The sequence below is a fragment of the Dasypus novemcinctus genome, chromosome 10, assembly GCF_030445035.2.
Source record: "Dasypus novemcinctus isolate mDasNov1 chromosome 10, mDasNov1.1.hap2, whole genome shotgun sequence".
Classification (NCBI taxonomy): domain Eukaryota; kingdom Metazoa; phylum Chordata; class Mammalia; order Cingulata; family Dasypodidae; genus Dasypus; species Dasypus novemcinctus.
Window position 1 is genome coordinate 2144949 of NC_080682.1, and position 22272 is coordinate 2167220.

The 22272-nt window shown below is 65.5% G+C and overlaps 1 protein-coding gene across 2 annotated transcripts; it reads left to right on the forward strand.

The window, feature by feature from the left end:
- Positions 1 to 923: 923 nt before the first annotated feature.
- Positions 924 to 19618, forward strand: TSPAN32 (tetraspanin 32). 2 transcript variants are annotated; one of them, XM_058304956.2, is made up of 8 exons: positions 932 to 1167; positions 1826 to 1934; positions 3824 to 3921; positions 6868 to 6942; positions 10486 to 10587; positions 10943 to 11029; positions 12333 to 12416; positions 12507 to 19617. In XM_058304956.2, the coding sequence occupies exons 1-8, from the start codon at positions 1102 to 1104 to the stop codon at positions 12600 to 12602; spliced, it is 717 nt and encodes a 238-aa protein (XP_058160939.1). In that variant the 5' UTR covers positions 932 to 1101; the 3' UTR covers positions 12603 to 19617. The 2 variants fall into 2 exon arrangements, with proteins under 2 accessions (XP_058160937.1, XP_058160939.1); XM_058304954.2 differs by having other exon boundaries at positions 924 to 1167; positions 12333 to 19618.
- The last annotated feature ends 2654 nt before the right edge of the window (positions 19619 to 22272 follow it).

Here is a 22272-nt window from a genome sequence, read left to right on the forward strand (position 1 = left end):
ACGCGTGCCAGCCCACGGGTGTGCCCGTGGTCCCACCTGCCCCCCGGCGGGGACACCCGGGCCCAGCGCCAGAGCTGCTAGGGGGTCCAGGGGAGGCGGAGGGGGCTTCCCGGCGGCCCCCACGCTCCCGCAGGGCAGGGAGGTGACTCGGCCTCACCCGGGCGCTGCTACTGGCTTCTAGAAGGCCCCGTGGACCTGCGGGGCCAGCTCCTCCCGCTGGGGGCCGGGGGGTCCAGGAAGACCCCACAAAGGTAGAGCCAGGAGGGGGAGCTGCGGCGACGTGGAGGGTCCCTGCACTGGCGCCGCGCTTCAGAGGACCACGGCAACAACCCAGAGGGTCAAAGTGGGCCTGGCCGGCGTGGTCGCGGCCGGCGTAGCGTCCGTCCCCTCCGGGCCCACGGTGGCCTGGCCACCCAGGCCCTCCTGGACAGGCCCGGCCCGTGGGCGGCCGAACTGCAGCCACGCCCCGGCCGCGGTTTGGCACGGCTTCGTCTACTCACGGCGTGGGCCCCACGTGGCCGGGAGCGAGCGCCCACCCCCGCCGCGGCCCCGAGCCACTCCTCTCCGCGTCCCCCAGGTGTCCCTCTCGGGCACAGAGAGTCTAATTGCCTCGTCCAAAATGTAGCTGTCACGTTCAAGGGGCGCTTCCTGACTCCACCCTGCCTCCCAAATTCCTCCAAGGATGTCCTCCCCAGGCAGGGCTCCCGGGCAGGAGTCCCTGCTTGCATATTCCCAGGACGGGGAGCTCACCCCCTCCCCGGCTCCCGCTCAGCCCCCACCCCGTCCCCCAAGACCGCCCAGTCTCCTCTGCGGCCACAGCAGAAGCGGGCCACGCCCTGCCCGCAGGGGCCCTGCCACCCGCGGATGCCCTGGTATCGTGGGCGGGGCTGGGGGAGGGGCCGGCGGGAGCAGGTGGGGGCAGCTGGCCCTGCCGCCCCTCCCCTCTTGCCCGCCCCTTTTCGGGGGCCCCAGGGGCTCAGTCCTCAGGGACTGTTAACGGGCGGACGGACGGTCGCGGCCTAGGTGCTGGGCGGCAGCTGTGGCCTGCGGCCCCTCCCCGGCTGGAAACCGCAGGGCAGGGTGCAGGAGAGGGCTGGCGACATGGGGCGCTGGCGGGGCGTCAGGCTCGCCAAATGCCAGCTGCTGGTCATCGGACTCTTGGTCTTGGTAACGGGCAGGCCAGGTGGGGGGCGGGCGGGCTGCGGCTGAGGGGGGCAGACACCGCGGTCACCCCCAAAATGCTCTGCAGCATGAGCCCTACTCTCCCGTCCCGCCCCTGCGGCGAGCACCGGGGTCCTGGGGCTGCCCCCGCAGCGGCCCCTGGGCACTGTCTGTGACCCTCGGGCAGTGGGGGCCTGTGGGAGGCCAGAGGGTGAGCCCGGGGTCCTGGGGGCCATGACCCGGGATGGGGGGTGCAATACCCAAGGCAGGTGTTCCTGGACTCGGGGCTCCCCCACCTCGTCCCACTTAGGGTGCCTTCCCAGGACAGAGAGGGAACACAGGGCCCGGGTTGAGCCCCGCAGCGTGGGGAGGGGGCAGGGGGTGGCACGGGCTGGGTGGTCCCACTCCCCACCCTGCAGACAAGGACGGAGGCCCTGAAAAGCTGGGTGGGGGAGGGAGTGCGGTTGCGAGTCTGAAGGGGGGTCCGGGGCGAAGACCCCCTTGAGCCCACCCCACAGAGCCCCGGTGGCCCAGGCTGAGCCCGCCTCAGGGGGCACTGGGAAGCAGGGGCCCTGGTCGGGGAGCCCCCGAGGCTGCCCTTTGTCCGGGGTGCTCTGGGGGGCCTCCCCCGGCCCGCTGCGCGCTGACTCGGCCCCCGCCGCAGCTGCTGGCCCTCTCCGTGGCCGCCGTGACGGCTCTCGCCCACACCCACTTAGCTGTCGTCGGCCGTGTGGCCTTGGAGAGGAACCCCTACCAGGCCGTGCACCGCTGGGGTAAGTAGGGGCCTGGACTGGCAGCTCTGGGGAGAGGGGCTTCTGGTGCAGAGCCGGCGGGCGGGGGTCTCCCTGGGGGGCGTCGGGCCAGTCCTGCTGTGGACAGGGCCTCTTCCCGGGGACAAAGCCATGGGCAGGTCCCCCAGCAGGCCTCTGAGGGGGCAAGCCCTTCACCCCCTTTTCCCAGTGTGCCCCCCGCTCACTGCCCCACCCTCCCTCAACCTCCCCTCTCCCGAGCCTGGCTCCCCTGGCCCCGGCAGCCGCCCCCCTCCCCCGAGGCAGCAGGGAGGGCAGCAAGGGGCAGGGAGCCCCCCGGGGTCCGAGCTCCTCGGGGCAGGCTGGGCCTGGAGCTCCTGTCCTGGGTCACCTGCCCGCACTTGGCTGGTGCCCGGCCCCATTGGGAGGCCAGGCCTCAGGGACAGAGTGGGTGTGTTCGGGGTAACGCCGCCTTCCCCTGCGCCAGGACCCCCGGCCCGCAGTGAGGGCTCGGTTCAATGCGGGGGCCGCCCGCGGCAGAGTAGGGGTGCGGCCTGGAGCTGGCGGTGGGCGCGTCAGTGGAAGGGGGCTCAGCCTGTCGTTGATGTCACGCATGCGACGGAAATGTCTGCACACCTGCGGCGCCAGCCTCTGCTCCGGGCACGCAGCGTGTCCGAGGGTGGAGGAGCAGCGCCGGTGGGGGGGCTGGGGGGCGCGCGCTTACAGAGAGCCGTGGGGCCTCTTCCACGGGCACTTGGAGCAGGCCCTGAGGACAGGAGGAAACCAGATGTGCAGACACGTGGAAGACGCAGAGTGTTCCAGAGAGAGGGGGCCACGACAGAGCAGGGAGCAGGGGGTGTATGGGCGAGGGCGAGAGGCCGAGGCGGGGACAGGGGGAGGTAGGGGCCTGGGGCGGGGGGCTGCAAGGAGCCCACACAGCTCTCCGTACACCCGGCACACCGGGAGCCTGCAAACCCCGGCTGGCCCGGCCTCGTCAGCTTTCCAAGTTCCCAGGAGCTCCTGGAACGTGCGGCCGGGGTGGGTGGCCAGGGGCCAGGCTGGAGCCAAAGCTGCGGCCAGGTGTGCACAAAGTGGGTCTCAGTGTTACCTGCTGGAGAGGGAGCCGCCAGGATGGGTGTGCCAGGCAGACGGGGCCAGCTGCAGGGCAGCGGGTGGGTGACAGGGAGACCCCCGGGAACAGTGCCGGGCAGCTGGTCCCACAACCCGACGGTTCAAGGACGGAGCCCTGAGACAGGGCGGGCTCCCCAGGAGCGCTGCAAGGTAGGGGTGGGCAGGAGGGTCCTCCAGGGGGAGCAGGGTTCCCTGGTGCCAAGGGGGCAAGGTCGCGGGACCGAGCCACTTGGAGGCCTTGGGGAACAGTGACGAGAGCCATTTGGGGTGCAGGGAGCTACCAGAGGGGGCTCCAGAGGGCTGAGAAGTGAAGCAGAGAGGAGAGGCTCCGCGGGGGAGGCAGGCGGTGCAGCCTTTGTGCAGAGGGGCTGGGGGGTCGGCGGGGGGGCCGGATGTGGCCTGGCGGGGGGAACGCCTTCCCTTCGGCTCGCTGGTGCAGAGACCGGCCTCTGGGGAGACCAAGGCCCACGGCCCCCAGGCCTCCTGCCCTCGGCTCCACTTCCTGGCACCGGACCCCAGGACCCCTGCCTGGGGGAGCAGGAAGCCGGGGCTGCTTCCTTAGATTGCCAGGGTCCCCCGGAAGGGTCCCTGCTGATAAGGCGACCAAACAAACCCTCCCTCCACGGGCTGGGGTGGGGGCAAATGTGGCTTCAAAGATAGTCCCTGGCCAGAGCAGGAAGGGCGTGGGGGGGGGGTCTTCCTGGTTTTGGGGGAGGGGGCTGCTGGGGGGGCGCCTCCCGGTCTGTGGGCCGGCCCCCCCTCACCGCCCGCTCCCTCCCCAGCCTGCTACGCGGGGATGGTCCTGGCCGCGCTCCTGAGCCTGGGGGCCCTGCTGAGTGCCGCAGCGGCGGCGCGGGAGGCTGAGGGGCTCATGGCAGGGGTGAGTTCTCCAGGCGCCCCCACCCCAGCCCCGCGGGGAGCCCGCCCCCTCAGGGAACAGAGGCCGGGCACGCGGGGCAGCCGGGCCCTCTGCCAGCTCCAAAGGCAGAGCGCAGCACCCCAGCCCCGGAGCTGGGCCCGAAGGCCACGGGGGGGCTCTGGCTCCTTCTAGAGACACAGGGGCCCCTCGGAATGGAGTTCGGGTGAATTCCATCTTCCACTGGGCACCCGGTCAGCAGCCCAGGGTGCCCGTCCCACCCGCCCCCACCAACTCCCACCTTCCTTCGCAAGCTGTCGGAGGGGTGTCCCCCCACCCTGCCATAGGCCCCTCCACCTCCACCCCACATGTAGGGCCTGCGGGGTCCCTCGCACCTGTTCGTGGGCCCCCCGGCCACCCCAGCCAGGCCCCGGGAGGTCACCCCAGGTCCTACCTGCCAGCTGCCCTGCACAGACCCCTCCACTGCCCCCTCCCCGGGGGCCACGGCTCCCCGCCAGGGCCCAGGCTCTCCACTCTACCCAGCTGCCTGGCTCTCACACCTTCCTTGCCCCAAGCCCTTCTCAGGCTCCCTGGCACCCAGAGTCAGTCCAGCCTCTCTGCGGAGACCTCCTGCCAGCTCCCCCCTTCCCCGCCCCCCTCCTAAAACACGGTCCACCCCTGCTGGGCCGGCTGTCAGGTTTGGAGCTGTCCATGGGGACAGTGGCCCTTGGGGGCTTGGGCCCAGGGCTCTGAGTCCCTGGGTGGGTTCCGAGGCCAGACCCCTCCCCTAGGCCAGAATATCCGCCAGCCTCCTTCCCCAGCAAATGTTCGTTGAATGACTGCGGGTTTGTAAATCTCTCCAAGGGCGGGCTGGGTGGCCTCCTGAAGCTTCTGCCCTGTGCCAGCAGCCCCGGCAGGCGTGGGGGGTACAGAGCAGAATCCAGGCCGCTGGGCCCTTGCCCTGGGCGTGGGCGCGTGCGCAGGGACAGAGCTGGCAGGCGTGGGCGGAAACCCTGGCTGTGCAGCCACACCCCCGCCCGGGCGGGAGGGCGGGGAAGGGAGGCCCCGCGGGGAGGCGACGAGGGTGGCGGACTGTTCCCGCCAAAGGGGGTTCCGGAAAGCACGTGGCACAGGGACGCCAGGGAGGCGCAGCCGCGCGGGGCCGCGGGGCCGGCCAGCAAGGGGCGCCGCGGGGCGGGCAGCGGGCAGGGGCGCGGCGTGGGGGGGCCGGAGCCGGGCTCCTTCAGGCCGCGGGTGTGGCCCAGTCGCCCCCGACTCGGGCTCTGGGCCCTGCCCTGGGGAGGGGCTCGGGGACCCTGGGCGCTCAGCCCGGCGACTCCCCAAAGCCGGTGGGGCTCCACGGGGCGACGCGGCCTCCGCCCCCTGCCCGCACCTCGGCCCGTGGCCCCATCTGGGAGTGGTCTCAGCGCGGCCCCCTGGGGCCCGGGGAGGCCTCTGAGGGGGCGGCACCTGCCCCTTGAGTCGCGTGCGTGCACGTGCGTGTGCCGCGTGCACGTGCGCGGGGGGGGGGGGGGGCTGGCCTGCCCTCCGGGGCTGTCGTCGTGGCGCGTGGGGCCGAGCGCCGTGCGCACCCCCTGCGTGTCTGCGTGTGCGGGCACACGGGGAGGCGGGGGGGGGGGGGGGCTGCGGAAAGCCCCTCACCGAGCCCGGCTCCGCCCGCGGCGCCCCTTCCCGCCCCGCCTCGCGCACAGGAACGCGCCCGGGCCGCGAGCTGGCAGGGCCGCCCCGTCCGCTCGGGTGTCTGCTCGTTTGCAGTTGGGAGGAGTGAGGAAGGCGCCGGGGCCGGCCGCTGGCAGCCCTGCGGCGCGGGGGCCTGGTGCAGGGCCTGGGGCTGGGGCCTGGGCGCGCCCGTGGCCGCCGAGACCCCTGCGCAGGGCGCCGAGGGGCGGGGAGGCGGGAACTGGGTGCTTCTCCCCCAGGAGTGAAAAGTTTCTGGGAAGGCCCGTCCCAAGCTGGCTCGCGGCCTCAAGCCCGGAGGCGGCCTGGAGCAATGGTTTCCAGATGGGGCAGGCAGGCCGGGGCCGGGGGCCAGGCTGGAGCGGGGTGGGGGAGGGAGAGGGGTGGGAGGAGGAGGGGGAAGAGAGAGGAGACAAAGAGGAGCGGGAAGAGAGGAGGGAGGGAGGGAGGGAGGAGGGGGTGGGGGGAGGGAGGAGAATGAGGAGGGGTGGGGAGGAGGGAGGGGAATGAGGAGGGGTGGGGAGGATGGAGGAGGGGGGGGAGGGGTGGGGGTGGGGAGGGCAGCCCCCGGAAACCGAGGCCCTGCCATCTCTGGGAAGGCAGAGGGAGGGGGCGGGAAACTCTGCCCCCCAGCCCTGCTTTCCTGAGCTGGAAGCCCCCAGTCCTGAGCCTGGGGGCGTGGGGGTGCTCGCGGGGCCGTGGCACTGCCCTGTCCTGGCCTGTCTCTCCGTCCCTGCCCGTCCTGTCCAGTGTCCTGGTGGTCTCCGTCCGTTGGTCATCTGTTCTCCGGCTGTCTCCCTGGGGGAGGCTCCCGGGCAGGGCCCGGCCACGCGACACTCACCCCAGCGCGTGGCCGCGGCGGGGAGGTGGCCTCCGGAGGTCAGGAGGCGCGGCCACCCTGGGCCCCTGCCTGGCCCACCCTGCCACCCCGACTGCGGCTTCCTGCAGCCCACGGGGGACCCACCTGGAGAGCCTGGGCTTGAGGCCCAGTGGCAAATTCCAGAAAACAGAAGGAAACCTAAAGAGAGCAGGGCACGCAGCTCCTGCACTGGGCCCTGGGCGCCTCCCTGCACAGAGGGCAGGACGGGGACCCTGCCGGCACCCCCAGACCCTGGCGCCTCCCGAAGCAGCCCCTGTGGCCGTGGCCTGGGCTACTGGCTCGACAGGCCTTCGAGCCACGGGGGCGGGGGGAAGGCGCCAGAAGAAAGGGCGGGAAGGGGCCTGGGGCCCGGAAGGGGGGGCAGCCCCGCAGAGTGACCGCCCTCCCCCCAGGGCTTCCTGTGCTTCGCCCTCGTGTTCTGCGCGCTGGCTCAGGTGGCCTTCTGGAGACTGCGCAGCCCCAGCCAGGTGAGTGCCCTGCCCAGGTGAGTGCCAGGCTGCCTGGCAGGCTGCCCGGGGAGTGGGGCCGTCAGCTCCACTGCACTCTCGTCTCCCACCGCTGCTTCCTGGGGAGACCCCGCTGCGGCTGGGTGAGGGTCCGGGGATGCGGGGGGAGGAGGAGGTGAGCGGCAGCTTTGGGCCGTGGCCGCACCCCAGCCCCTTCTGCAGGAATTGGGGTGCGTCTCCCCGCTGAGCGCCTCAGCCCTGCCGTACTCGGACCCCAGAGGATGCCCTGAGGAGCAGGAGGGGTGGGAGAGGGGGAGGGTTAGGCCAGCTCGTGGGAGACGGGTCCGGGTGCCCAGAGAGCGCCTTCGGGGTGCTGCGGCGGGGGGCGGGCAGGAACCTGGGGACAGGGTGCCCAGGCCTCACTCCAGGGTGGCCGTGTCCTGTGGGCTGGCAGCCAGGACGCTGAGCTGCCCGAGGCGGGGGGGCTGGCCCAGGTGACCCCGGCGTGGGCAAAGTGAGAACACTTCCCTGGGGACACCTGCTCCGGCTCGGGTCCCGGGAGGCGCCTCAGGACCTGGAACCGCTCTCCCGGCCTGGGGCGGGGGTTCAAGGGGGGGGCCCCCGGCCAGGTGGAGGAAGGGGTGCTCAGAGGGCCACAGAGGCCCTGCACCCAGGGACGGCCGCCCTGCTCCGCGGCCCACTGCACCCAAGCTCGGGCTTGGCCCCTTCCCAAAGGGCCCCCTGCCCACGGCCACCTCTGCCCCACCCAGCCCGCAGGCCCACTGAGGGCCTCAGGGAGGGACCCTCGTGCCCCCTGCCGCTGCCGGCCTCTGAACCCCGCTGCTGTTCCCCCCGTGTCCCCCGCTGCGGGGCCATAGGGCGCGCAGGGGAGGGGCCGGCCAGCCCCACCCCCCAGCTGTGGACGAGGCCCCGGGGCCTAACCGAGCTCCACTTCAGGGGACAGCCCAGGCCAGGCGGGCCCCCCAAGGTGGCTGGCGGGGCTGGGGGGGTGGGGTGCAGGCGTGGAGGGCTCCCATCTCCACCACCCCAAGCAGGGGAGGCAGGGGGCGTGTGCCCCCAAACCCGGGGGCCCACGCAGGCTGCCAAAGCCCTTGGGGGGGTGGGGTGGCTGGCCCAGGGGCCTGGCCGGTTCCGAGGGTGCCGTGGGGGGGATGTTGGGTCCAGGGGCTTGTGTGCCCTCTCTGGACCCTGCACCCACTTTCTCCTCGCGGGCCCTGGAAGCTATGGAGAGCACAAAGCAGGTGGGAACCCCAGCTGCTGGCTCGCCCCCTTGCTGAGCAGATGGAGGGGCTCAGGCCCAGCCTGAGCAGGGGAGCGGGAATGCGACCTGGGGGTGCCCCGGCCTCCCCCCAAAGCTCGTTTACCACGTGCGCTGCTCTTCTCCCTTCCCAGCCCGGGGCTCGCCGTTCTGTAGCCTGGGCAGAAGGCTGTTCCTTGGACTGGAGCCCCCCACAGGGAGGCCTCAATTGCTGCCCCTTCCTGGGGAGGCTGGGCTTTGGCCAGGGACGAGGCCAGCAAGTGGGTCGGGTGCAGCGGGCACGGCCGTCAGTAGGCCTCCCCGCAGCCCGCGAGCCGCTGGCCACGGCTCTCCTGTCCCCAGGAGATAGGAAAACGGACTGCCCGCTTCCGTGACAACTGCTGTGCTGGCCAAATGTGGCAGCCCGCGAGGCTGCATGCCCACGCTTTCTGGCCTCCTCTTGGGCCCCTCTCCTGAGACCACCACGTGGGTGCCGTGGCTCTCAGGGCCTGCAGGACGACCTCAGGCCCCACCCAGCGCCCCTGGCCTCCCCCAGAGCCCCCGCCCCGCCCCCTCCCGGCCACCCCGCCCGTGCAGCTGCACAGGTGAGGCCTGGCGGGGGCGACCGGGGCTGCTGTAGAGACGGTGGGACGGGGCTGGCCGGCGTCCGAGCAGATGGCCAGGGGGGTTGGTCTTGGGGCGAAGCGTGGCAGGGCCTCCCGCCCACCTGGGGGTGCTGGGAGGGGACATCTGGGGGACGAGGAGCAGCAGCCCAGGGACCCCCACCCATTCCAGGTCCTCACCCTGGACCCCCGGAAGGTGAGGTGTGGAGACCCCACAGCCTGGCGGGGGCGCCGGGGCAGGCCACCCACCGGCCTGTCTTCTCAGGGTCCCCGCAGGCCCCGGGGAGCAGCCGGCGGGCAGGCTTTGGGGTCCCAGGTGGGGGGCTGGCTGCACTGTGCTCCACTTTTCGCCCGGGCGAGGGGCTCGTCGCCCCTGCTTCCAGGGTCCTGGGGGGAGACCCCAGGTGAGCAGAATCGAGAGCCCCCGTCGCCAGCAGGGAGCGTTTCTCCTATTACTATTACTAATAACAGCGACGCCTCGCCCAGAGCCGAGCAGGCCTCGGAAGGAGTGGGGCAGCCCTGAGGGGTGGTCCAAGCGGGCCCCCACGTCACGGCTGCCTGCCCTGCCGACCCCAGCCCCAGCCTCACCAGGACCCCCTCCCGCGAGACCAGCCCACGACCTTTGTGCAGGAGCCTGGCACCGTCGGAGAAACTGAGGCCAGGAGCGGGCCCCAGCCTGCTCCTGCCCCCGGCCCAGGGCACTGCCCACTTCTGCCGGGTGGGGAGGGAAGGGCCGGCCACCTTGGGCACAGGCCTCGCCTCGGGTCTGGCTTCTGCTACCCAGCGGCCAGCGGGACGGTGAGCGCCAGGGGTGCGTTTGGGGGACAGTCCTGAGCTGCTCTGCCTCAGGGCTCGGGGCACAGCTGGCCAGGAGAGGCGCCACTGCCCACCGCCCGCCTGCGCGGCCTGAGCCCTCGATGAGGCTGGCTGCGGGGCCTGGCGGGAGTGCCCCTGGGGCAGCCCCCAGCCCCCAGCAGTCTCAGCCACTAGCCGGGCATGGGGTGTGGGGAGGGGAGGGGGCAAGCCCGGGCGACCTGGAGCAGTCGGGGGCCTTCCCGGAGGAGGCGAGGCCCCAGGTGTCTTGGAGGGAGCGCCTTGGCCAGGGAAGGGCCCTTCAGCGGGGGTGGGGTAGCGGGGGTGAAGCAGGGAAGGGGAGACGAGAGGGGCAGAGGCGAGGAGCCGGGGCCGGCTGTGCCTGGCTCGAGGGCAGAGCCCGGCCAGGCCCCCGGACCTCGTGCTCCACCATCCGCCCCAGGGGTCCCGCCCACCCAGGACTGGCCCTGGGGGCCGCAGCTTCCCTGGCCAGAGGCCTTGCTGCGAGCCCAGCTGCCGGGATCTCAGGAATGGGTAGAGGAGAGACCTAGAAGCATCCCCAGAGCCTGAGTGGCCTCTCCGCCCGGCCACCGACAGCCTCCACGGAAGCAGGGTGGACACGTCCAGCCCCTCGGGGCTCTGTGAGGCTGCGGCAGTTGGGGGGCAGCGGGGCCCTGCACCTCGGTTGAGTTGGGGAGTGGTCCCCACACCTGGGGCCCTCTCTGCTGTGGGCCAGCCGCAGCCGCTGGGGGACGGGCTCTGCCTTCCGGGGGCTCCGCCTGGCTGGGGGCCGTGGATGGGGGCAGCTGGGCAAGGCAGGAGTCCGGGGGTCTCCGGGGCCGGAGCCCATCCCATGATGCTCCCTGGCAGGTGGAGGACGCCGTGCTGGACGTCTATGACCTGGTGTACGAGCGGGCGCTGAGGGGCCCACCGGGCAGCGGGAGGCAGGAGCTGGCGGCCGTGCAGGACGCGGTGAGTGGGCAGAGCCAGGGCTGGTCAGCTCCCGCGGGCACTGGGCGGAGCCAAAGCCAGGCGCAGGGCAGGGGTCCTGGACATGGGCCCGCTGCCTCTGCCCCGCCTTGGTCCTTCTGAGATGGGTCCCTGTCACCAACCCTGGAAGGTGTCTGGCCAGGCGGCCACAGGAGGGGCAGGGTCGGGAGGGGGCGTGCCGGCAGGGCAGGGGGCACAGCCCCTCCTGCCGGGGGCCCAGGGCTCGGGGGTGCCAGTGGAGGCCACCGAATCCTCCGAGCCCCAGTCCCGGCCTCTAGCTGGCTCTACCTGGGTCCGCCCCTCCGCCGGGGACCCTGAGCTGACCGTCTTGTTCTAGTTTGGGTGCTGCGGGAAGAGCTCCCCTTTCAGCCTCCTGAGACGTGCGGAAGTGGAGCTGTGCCCCGGGGCAGAGGGGGAGAAAGAGGTGAGGAGGGGGCTGGGGGCCCGCAGGCTGCAGGAGGGTTCGGGAGTGGCCTGGGGCGGCTGGGGGTGTGGGGCCTGCAACCAGGGGCTGGCAGGGTTGTCTGGCTCCCATGGGCCTCACACACCATTGATTCATTGGCTCCTTCATTTACTCATGCAACTGTGAGCTTGTCTTAGAGGCCACTGACACTAATTTTTAAGCCACTGTCCCTGCCTGTGGAACCCTCTAGGAGCACAGGGAGCAGGTGGGAGGCAGGTTGTGGTCGGCTGTTGGGGTAACGCAGGCATCCTGTGGGGGTGGTCTTTGAGCTCCCTCCCCTCTACCCTCCCACAGAAGGGGCTGGAAGGAGAGAGCTGGCTGGAGGGTCAGGGTGGTCCCCGCTGGCCTTCAGGGACCACCAGTGGGATGGGGCAGGGGCCCTTCCTTCCTCCTCCCCCTCCTCCCCTCCACGGGCCGCCTGCCCAGATGCCCTGCCTGGCGGCGAGAGGCCCCGGCAGCCCTCCACGAGGCGGGGCGCAGGCAGCTCGAATGTGGCAGGCGGAGGGGCGGGGTGGTGGGTGGTCCAGCAGGCCTGCTCCATCCCTGATGGGCCGGGCGGGCGAGCGTGGCCTCAGGCACGTCCCGAGGGCAGGGGACGAGGGGCCCGGCTGTCAAGCCCCCCTGGGAGCAGAGGAAGGCAGCACAGGCTGGGGGTCCGCAGAGCCACTGGGGACAGTGGGCCTGCCAGGCGGGTGCTGGGGCTGGTGAGCGGGGGTGTCAGGCCCCAGTGTCCGGTGGTACCAGCATCTGTCTCCTCCCGCCTGGAGGAAGCAAGAAAAGGGGGGCTGGGGGCCCAGGGGGCTCCTGGGGTGGGTCATCCAGGGTCGCTGCCCCAGGAACCAGGGAGCCCAGAGCTCCAGGGCAACCCAGCAAGCCCTCAGGGAGGCCCAGGCCTCCTCGCCCTGCCCATCCTGCCCGCACCCACCTGGCATGCATTGGGGTCCTTCACAGAACCAAATATGTTGGCTGGAGGGGTTCTGGGTTGGCCGTCCCTCCTGCTTGGAGGAGAGACCCCGCGGGTGCCCTGCCCAAGGATGGCCCCGGGCCCTGCCCCGCCGGCTGCCTCCCTGCCGTGGCCGGCGCCCTCCCCTGCCGTGGCCGGCACCTTCTCCCGAGGGCTGAGCACCGGAGACCCAGAGCGGGACCCCGCATGGGTGACTCAGGCAGCCCGAGCCACCCAGGGTCCCCGCAGGGGCTGGCCCCACCCCGCTCGGGTGGCTCTTTGCTCGGGGGCGCCCATGACCAGCGGGGTCGCCCCCTCCAGGACTGCCTGCGCGGGATCCGGGGCCTCCTGCGGACCCTCCTGGGCACTGCCTCCACCCTGACCTGCCTCGTCCTGGCCCTCATGGTACCCGCGCCCTCCCCTCCCGGGCGGGAGAGGGGGTGGAGGGGGGCGCACCCAGCTCCTGCCGGCCCCCGACGCCCCGCCTGCGCCCAGGTGTACGCCATGCTGCTCAGCGCCTTCCTCTGGTTCGCCATCCGCGCCGGCTGCGGCCTGGACCGCAGGGGCCGCTACAGCCTGACACCGCGCTAGCCACTTCCCGCCGGCCGCCTGCACCTCTGCCCAGCGGGGCGGGACCCCAGGCCAAGGACCGAGGCTGACTCTCTACAGGGGAGGTACCTGGGGGGGCGGTGCCAGGCAAGCCCAGCCCTGTGACAGCCACACATGGACGCTCCTCTGCTCCCACCCCCTCAGACCTGCCCTCCCAAGGGCCCTCTCTGCCAGCAGGGGGAGAGGGGGTGGCTGCTCCTGGGCCCCGAGTGTGGTCCCCAGGCCAGGATCTCAGATACTGGGGAGCCCTAGGGCCCCAAAACAGGAAACCAGCAGGACCGCAGCCGGGAAGCCCCTCCTGCTCCTGGGGGCTCAGGACCACCCACCTCCCTCCCGGGCATCTGCCTCTGGCCGCCTGGACCCCCTTCCTTCCCATCGTTAGAAAGGAAGCTGCACCTGGAGGAAAACAAAGGCTCACCCGATTGTGGAGGAGAAAAGAACTTTATTAACCATCTTGCAAGAACGGACACACGACCTGGATAACACAACCAGCCCAGCAAACAGCAAGAAATGCTGACATTTATGCCCTAAACCTAACACGAGGGTCCCTCCCCTGTGCCCATTGACTGGCCACTTCAGGGGTCACAGCCTGTCGGAGAGATCTAACTAGCTCATGCAGTTCCCACTCTCAGTCCCTGCTCCCGCGTTCCCTACGCTCTGCCGGGCTGGGTGAGCTCAGCGCCGCTTTCACTCCAACAGGCTTTTCAAATTTGGCACCACTTTCACCACTGGTCCCGCCCCCAGCGCTCCCCATTGGCCCTCCCTGCTCTGGCCCCGCCCCCAGCACTCCCCATTGGCCCTCCCTGCTCTGGCCCTGCCCCCAGCACTCCCCATTGGCCCTCCCTGCTCTGGCCCTGCCCCCAGCACTCCCCATTGGCCCTCCCTCGTTTCTGCGCCACTTTTCAAATTCCTGGCTGCCAAAGCCGCTGGCACCCTTACCCTCCCTCTTCAACAGCAGAGCCGCTTCTGCTTTGTGAATATTAAACTTGACCCTTTCCCACACCATCCGGGGACCTTGCCTGGCCCCTTGCATTCTAGAATGGCCACCACCACCCCCACTGCTTCTCAGTGCCCACAGCCACCGGGCCCAGCAGCCCAGGTCCCCCTGACTCTCCTGACACACCTGTACCCAGCGCTCCTTGGCACAGGCACTGTCCAGGACCGGGCTGGTCACTGGAGCCCTCCTGGCCCTCGGCTGTGCCAGCACAGCTGTCCCAGCCCCTGCCCTGCCCCCGCCTGCCCCTGAGTGAGACGCCCCAGCCAGCGGCCCTCACGTAGCCCTTAAGAAGAGGCTGAGGGGCTGTCCCCTCCACCGCAGTGTGGGCTGGAAAAGGGGAGAAGACCCAGCTGGATGGTGGAAAAAAAGAATCATTCTGAGAAGGTGTGGGACCAGGCCGGAAGAGCCAGGCTGCAGGACTCCCACTGGGCTAGTCACCTGTGCCACGTAACAAATAGCACATGTCTAGCACCTTAAGACAATGCTATGCTAGTCACCCGTGCCATGTAACAAAACATGTAGCACATGTTTAGCACCGTGTGGGGTCCCAGCAGGTAAACTCAAGGCACCTGTGGGGCTGGGTTCTCGCCTGCAGGCTCTGGGGAAATGGCACTCCAGGCTTGTGGTTCGAGGACTGGCCGTCCCACTTCCTGGCTGGCTGTCAGCTGGGGTCCGTCCCCTGTGGTCTAGAGGTGCCCGCCTTCCCTCGCATGTGGCGCCTCCATCTCGCCATTGGCTGCAGCGTGCCCAGCCCCTCCCACGCCTTGCCTTTCTCTGACTTCTGCTCTCAGCTTCCAGGGCTCGTGGGATGAGGTCGGGCCCAGCTGGAGAACCCCTGTGGACGGGGTCCGCTAGCAAGCTCCCAGGCCTCGGGGGCTAGGGCGGGCTGTTCAATGGGGCCACTCTGGAAAGCCCGCCCCGCTCAGGCCCCCTCGGGGCGCTCAGACCCGCTCTGCGGATTCTCTCTGTTCCTGAGCGTTTGCGTCATTTCCTCAAAACCCAAAGGAGGCTGGGGGAGGCGCGGGGCCTTCAAACCTCCACAGAGGAGTCAGGCTCTGCCACCCCCAAGACCAGTAATGGGGGATCGCCCCCAAGTGAGGGGGCTCTCCTTTGGTGGGAAGCCAACACGTGCCAACTGCCCACCGCGGTCCAGTCTCCAGCACGTCCACTGAAGCCCACCCCCTTGCCTGACCAGTCTCTTGCACACACACACACACATGCACACTTCCACGTCCCAAATCAAGAACAGGGAAGTGGACTCTGCCCAGTGGTTAGGGCGTCCGCCTACCACATGGGAGGTCCGCAGTTCAAACCCCGGGCCTCCTTGACCCGTGTGGAGCTGGCCCATGCGCAGTGCTGATGCACGCAAGGAGTGCCGTGCTACACAGGGGTGTCCCCGCGCAGGGGAGCCCCACGCGCAAGGAGTGCACCCGTAAGGAGAGCCGCCCAGCGTGAAAGAAAGTGCAGCCTACCCAGGAATGGCGCCGCACACACGGAGAGCTGGCACAGCAAGATGACGCAACATAAAAAAACCACAGATTCCCGTTCCGCTGACAACAACAGAAGTGGACAAAGAAGATACAGCAAATAGACACAGAGAACAGACAACTGGGGTTGGGGGGAGAAGGGGAGAGAAATAAATAAATCTTTAAAAAAAAAAACAAGAACGTACCCCCTCACCTAGGGTCCGGTCACGCCCACAGTCGAGTGTGCGCAGGCCATGTCCCCGCGCCCCCATGCCCAGCAGCCACCTGCTGCCGGGGCTCCTCCGGTTCTGACCCCAGTATTCTGCAGCCTGGAAGTAAATATAAGAGCCCACCGGCGACACATGCTAGAAACCGCGAAGGCGCGGAGAGAAAGGTCAGGCAGGGGTTGGCTTCTGTAAAAGGGCGCACGTTGCAGGCAAGACGACGCTCCAGAACGCGCATCGCAGCAGCAGTCGCGAGGCCGCGGCTTGAACTCGTGGCTTGTCGCCGCAGCGGGCCAGGGGTCTCTACGTGGTGGGTGACCCAACTCTTCAATCCTGGGGGCTGTGCCCCGTGCCGGGCCGCCCCTTAGAGCTGCCGTGGCCCTCCGCCACTTCCATCGCCACGTGGCCGGATGAGGAGAGTCCCTCGGGCCACCCGCAGCCAGCAGTGCCGTCTCCGTTTGCTCCGGACCACCCCAGCCATCGCCGTGGCCCCCTCTGAGGCCCCTTACCCCAGTGGCAGAGAACCCCCAAATGGCCAGGTGGCGCCCACAGCTTCCAATTCCACGAGGCTGACCAAGCATTCCTTGGTTGGTTACTAAAATCTCCAAACCGGGAGAATATGGACCAAGAGGCACGAGAAGTAAAACGCGTGTGGACGCCTTGTTAGCTACAATCATAAGACGTGCCCTTGTGCCCCCCGACGTGGGGGCTCTGGTGCAGGGAAGCAGCTCTGTGCATGAGCCGGGTCCCCCGGAAGCAGCAGCGTGGCCTCCCGGCGCACTGCGGAGAAGGCTGGTCCCCCGGGCCCAGGGGCAGTGACTCTGGCGTCACGGGGGAGATGGCGGCCCGCGCACCCTGAGCTGGACCACGCCCCGGGCCTGAGCCCCGTCGCATGAACAGGGACCTTGTCTGGAAATAGGGTCTTTGCAGATGTGCCTGGTTAAGCGGGGGCCAAACTGGACTGGGTGGGCCCTGAGCCGAGAGGGCTGTCCACGTGAGAGGGCTGGGTGGACACGGGAGAAGGCCCCATGGCAATGGACAGGGGCGGGTGGCCACCACCCAGAGGCTGGATGAGGTGGGAGGGAGCCACCCCTCCAATTCGGACTTGTGACCCCCAGAGCCGCCCACTGGGACCTTGACTCCGGCAGCCGCAGGACACCATGCCATGGAGCCCTGGACCGCTTCTCAGTGTCCTCCTGCCGCTGCCAAGCCGGTGACAGCCAGTAAGAGGTGCGGGGCTTTGGGGACCAGGGTGACGGGCCTGGCTGCGAGCAAGCAGCGGCCGCAGCGGCGGGGAAGGCACCGAGGGCGCGGGCCAGCGTGCGCGCCCGCACGCGGGTGGGGAAGAGGGCCAGAAGGCGCCTGCTGCCCACTTCCTCAAGCAGCGCAGAGAAGTCCCGCACCTCCCCGGGACTGGCTGAACTGGCTCTGTGCTGACCTCATCGTAGTCGTTTGCTCTTTGTTCCTCCTGGGATAATAACCGGCACTTCCCAGTTCTGCTCCCAGGAACGTCGGGAGTAAGACAACATCTCGGCAGAACCACGGAAGAGAACCGGAGCCAGGAGCAGGACAGCCCAGGAAACCTGCCGCTTCTCGGGGAGAGAAGGCTGCGCCTGCGGCGCCAACCAGGGGCTCTGCGCGCAGGAGGCACCCCGAGAGGCCCTGCAGAGAAACCCCAGGGTCATCCCCACGGGGCAGGAAGGCGGCGCCGAGGCGTCACTGCGTCCCCAGCCCCCTCCCACTGTAGAAACCCAGACCCTCCTCTCACTTTGAACCGGCTTTGGGGAGAGCCCCCAGTTCCCCCCTTGCGCCTGCTCACGAGAGGCAGGCTTCCCCCTCGCGGGGCCGGGGCCGGCGGCCTGTCTGATGGAAACGGCTGTGCTTAGGTGACAACGTAAAAACATTTTCACAAAGCACCGTCGACCTGCGGACCACGAGGAGGAAACCTAATGGAGACGACGGGCTTTAGGTGTGCTGTAACTAGAATACGGGTTCATAAACCGTAATAATACGACAATAACTCAAAACGTCCACTGTGTGTGGGGGGCGGCATAGGAATTCTGTACTTCCTGCATGATTTTTTTGTAACCCTGAAACTGCTCTAAAGAGTAAAATAAACCTAAAAAAGGGTCAAATGATCTCTCGAGAGGAAGGGTGGCTCCCAAGGCATTAGGGCAGTTGAGCAAGTCAGGCCCTGAACACTGTTGCAAGTGTCTCTGGATGTGGCTCCTCGGGAAATGGAGATTGGCTGTCGCTGAGGGCCACAGGGGAGGGGAAAATGGATGTTGAATGGATGGAAACAAGGTAAATGTGGGGGTAAGAGAGGAGTTTTGGGAGAGTACACAAGGATGGATATAAAACATGTAATATTACACCAAAAACATATAGGGGATGACAGACTAATAATGTAAACCATAATGTAAAACATAGGATAACTAAAATTTAGAAAACTGTATATCCTAAAGTATGGACCACAATGTAAGCACAGATGTCACCTTGTTTGAAAGCTATTGTCTCGGAGTCTGTATATCAGTTTCAGTAAATATGATATGAATAAGTTATAAGATTATCACTGTGGAAGGGAAAAGGTTTTATGGTGGATGTGTGGGAGTACTGTATATTGTATACATGAATTACTGTGATCTAAGGCTCTTGTGAAGAGAAGCTCAATAATTAGGAAAAAAGAAAAGAAAAAGATAAAATGTAGAATTTTTCCAAATCAATACGTATTCTAGATCTAACCTTTAAACTCATCGCTATATTCCATTTTACTAGTAAGGAAACCTGGCACTATATTGGGCTTCACTATTCAGGAAGTTTTGGATCACAGTGGTTCAACAATGGCAGCAGAGGAACACTGGTATGGGAAGTTATGGACAGGCGATATATGGTTGACAGGGAGTTATACAGGCATATGGCCATGGTAATGTTTGGATATACTCATAGTGGAAACAATTAAAAACAACAGCTGGGGGGATACTGGGTTCCTGGCTGGGGGTGCTTTGTCGTGGTCCCTAGGGGAGCAGCGGCAGTCCCCCAGGTGCAACGGTAAGGACCAGGAAGGAATGAGGGTCCAACAGTGAGCCCCTGATACTAATGACTATGCTTGTGAGCCTATATGCCTGAAATAAGAACAAGGCCTAGAGCAGCACTGTGCCTAGGAGTTTCCTCCTGACAGCCTTCGTGTTACTCAAATATGGCCAGTCTCGAAGCCAAACTCAGCATGTAAATGCAATGCATTCCCCCCAGTGTGGGACATGACACCCGGGGATGAGCCTCCCTGGCACCGAGGGATCATTACCAAATACCAGCTGATGATGCAACTAGAAAATGACCTTGAATTAAAGGTTCAATGTGGACCACCAGAATATCCCTGTCTACATATAATAACAGGAGTTTAAAATGCTGTTTGACCTAAGGTAAGGGGGAAATGGAAAGGAGAAATGAGTTTATATGGCTATGAGTCTCTAAAAAAGAGTCTGGAGGTTGTCAGAAGGATTGCCCTTATGCACACCTGAGCAGAGTCTCAGAGACAGATAAAGTAAATACAAGCCCAGGTATTGGTTCTTTTGAGGGCTAAAGAGACCCACGGGTGCTATGGTCATGGCAGATGGGGTTCACTGCCATGTCAGTTGGCCCTTCTTTGGAGCTGGTGTTTCCGCGTGATGGAACTGGGCTCAGATGGGATCTCTTTTCACAAGTCTTTCATGATACTTTATGGGAATTGTAGTTGGTGCTGGGGTTTAAGATATATCTAGGGGATTTGAATCTCTGGACTGACAATATGATGGCCAGGCCCTGAGCCTCAACAGACTTCAACTCCTACACTCTGATTTATTGGACTTACCCCACTCAGCTAACATGGAGTTGAAGGATGTCAACCACCACACCATGGAGCCTAGAGTGCCTACAACTGAAAGCAGGAGGATTACATCCAGTATCCATGTGGAATCTAAGCCCCCTCTTGACATAGAAGTGCAATGGACACAACCAATCCAAGGTCCACAGAGAAAATGTGGCATTGGTGTGGGAAAAGTGGCCATGGTGGCTGCTGGATGCGGGGAATGGGAGGAAGAGATGAGATAGGGAGGCGTTTTCAGGACTTGGAGTTGTCCTGTGTGGTGCTTCAGGGACAATTACTGGATATTGTAGATCCTCCCAGGGCTCACTGGATGGAACATGGGAGAATTTGGGCTATGATGTGGACCATTGACCATGAGGTGCAGCGATACCCAGAGATGTACTTACCAAATGCAATGAATGTCATGATGATGGGAGAGAGTGTTGCTGTGGTGGGAGTGGTGGGGTGGGGGCGGTGGGGTTGAATGGGATCTCATATTTTTTTAATGTAATATTTTTAAAAAATGAATAATAAAAAAATAATAAAATAAAATAAAATTGTCATTATAAAAAAAAAAAAAGGGTCAAATGCGGTGGGAAAGGTCACTCACCCTGCACAGAGGAGGGGTCCCGGTGGAAGGCTGTCCTCCTGGGACGCAAGACGCCATGTCGCGGTTCAGAAATGGACGTGGCTGCTGGCTAACGGTCGTTTGGTTGTGGCGCTGGGTTCGGACGGCGTGGGCGAGCCTCGCAGCTTCTGCTCCTGCCAGCGTGGTGCCAGTATGGCCGCTTGTGCTGCAGGTCAGGGGCGCACGCCGGGCTGAGGTGGGAGGAGGCGCTCTGTCGTGCCAGAACCTTCCAAGAGTCCGGTTACACACCTGTGCCCGGTGGGCAGTGCCGTTGGGCCTGCCCTGGGGGAGGCAAGGGCAGCGGGTCAGACTGGGGCTCCCTGGGCAGGGCACGGTCTCTGCCCACCCCCAGGAGGAGCCAGATGCTGTGTCCCCAAGGGAGATGAGCCCCTCCCCATGGAGGGCCTGGCTGTGCCCCCAAAAGGACAGGCACTGCCCGTCCCCCGCCTCCACTGCCCACAGGCTCCACCGCACCTGCTCAGCCGGGACACACGGTGTGCCTGCAGGGAGCCCGGACCCTGCGCAAAGCCAGCACCCCTGGGCATGGGAGGGGCACGGGCAGATGCCCCAATGTGGTCGAGGTCCCTAAAAAGTGGGGTGCCTCTTTCTTGGTGGCCATCAACCCAGCGTGCCAGCAGCTTGAGCCCCGTCACGGAGCTGACACCCCCAAGACCACTGCGCCCAGAGAGGAACCTCATGGAGAAGACATGACCCCGATTTTCCTAGGGTCTGTGGTCCTCTTGCGGCCATGCACCCTCCTGCCGCCCGCTCTCCAGACCCGTCAGCAGTGTCCCCAGGCCCCACCCTGAGCGTCCATGGAGTCCCGACACAGGTCAGTGCTGCCGCCCTCCCAGGGCAGACCCCTCAATGGCCTCCTGCATGTTGGGACCATCCACCGCCTAAACACCTGCCTGCCAGGTGCAAAGGCCCGCCTGGCTTTGCACTCCTGAAGACACTGCAACACCACTGATCATCGCGGCCCCGTTCACAGCAGCCAAAAGGTGGAGGCAGCCAGGTGAGCCTCGACAGGTGCATGGATCAACCAATGGGGTCCACCCAGCGGGGGACGGTCACTCGGCCGAGGAAGGAACGGGGTTCTGACCCGCACCGCGCAGAAGCCCCCGGAAGCCTTGCGTGAAGTGAAAGAAGCCAGACACGAAAGGGCAGAGTGTGCGTCTCCCCTGGTAGGACATGGCCGGAACGGGCACCTTCCCAAGGCACAGAGCAGACGGGAGGTGCTCTGGGACCAGGCAGGAAGGGGGGTTACTGCTCAGTGGGTGCAGAGTTCCTGGTTCGGGTGATTAAAAGCCTTGGTAATTGGTGGTGGTGACGGTGGCACGGCATTGTGAATTTACTCAATGTCACTGAATTACACACTTGGATTAAAATGGAAAATAGTAAGTTACATGTGTCACCATAGTAAAAGATTTTAAAACAAAACGACCTAGAAAAACAAGGGCTATCTGAAACTGCTGCCACAACTGGTGTCCCCACCTGCTTCCAAAATCCCACTAAGAGACTCAACAGCCAGGTAGAAACCCTGCTCTGGGGTCTCGGCCTAGAAGAGGGGCTGTGGGTGGACAGGTGCCCCCAAGCTGGACACTGCGGGCGGTTTTCTGAGGGGTGGCCCAACCGATGCTCTTGCCACAGGCACAGGCGCCCTTGTTGGCACATATCCTTGCCCACAGCTATAAACATTTTGTTGACTGCTGCGTGTTGAGTGGCATTGCGGCATGTTTTCAGTGTTCATTTTCCTGCTTGTTGACTGGGCTTTCATGTTTATTGGTAGTTTCTGTGTCCTCTTCTGTGAAATGCCTGCTCACGTCTTTTGATCATTTTCTTTTTTTTTTTTTTAAGATGCTTTACTTTATTTCATTTTGGCTTTATTTTTTTAATGTTACATTCAAAAAATATGAGGTCCCCATATACCCCCCATCCCCCTCACCCCATTCCTCCCCCCATAACAACCTCCTCAGTCATCATGAGACATTCATTGCACTTGGTGAATACATCTCTGAGCACCGCTGCACCTCATGGTCAATGGTCCACATCATAGCCCACACTCTCCCACAGTCCACCCAGTGGGCCATGGGAAGACATACAATGTCCAGTAACTGTCCCTGCAGCACCATCCAGGACAACTCCAAGTCCCGAAAATGCCCCCACATCACATCTCCTTCTCCTACTCTCTACCTTCAGCAGCCACCATGGCCACTTTCTCCACACCAATGCCACATTTTCTTCGATTACTAATCACAATAGTTCATAAATACAATATTAGTAAGCCCACTCTAATCCATTCTCTATTCCTCCATCCTGCGGACCTTAGAATGGTTGTGGCCACTCCACATCTATGTTAAGAGGGGGATTAGATTCCACATGGATGACGGATGCAATCCTCCTGCTTTGAGTTGTAGGCACTCTTGGCTCCCTGGTGTGGTGGTTGACCTTCTTCACCTCCATGTTAGCTGAGTGGGGTAAGTCCAACAAACCAGA

Bases quoted from the DNA above. Each gene is read 5' to 3' on its own strand.
- TSPAN32 (XM_058304954.2), top strand. From the start codon at position 1,102: ATGGGGCGCTGGCGGGGCGTCAGGCTCGCCAAATGCCAGCTGCTGGTC. The intron at 3,922-6,867 runs GTGAGTTCTCCA...CCCTCCCCCCAG, and splicing joins CTGAGGGGCTCATGGCAGGG to GGCTTCCTGTGCTTCGCCCT. The intron at 11,030-12,332 runs GTGAGGAGGGGG...CGCCCCCTCCAG, and splicing joins GGGCAGAGGGGGAGAAAGAG to GACTGCCTGCGCGGGATCCG.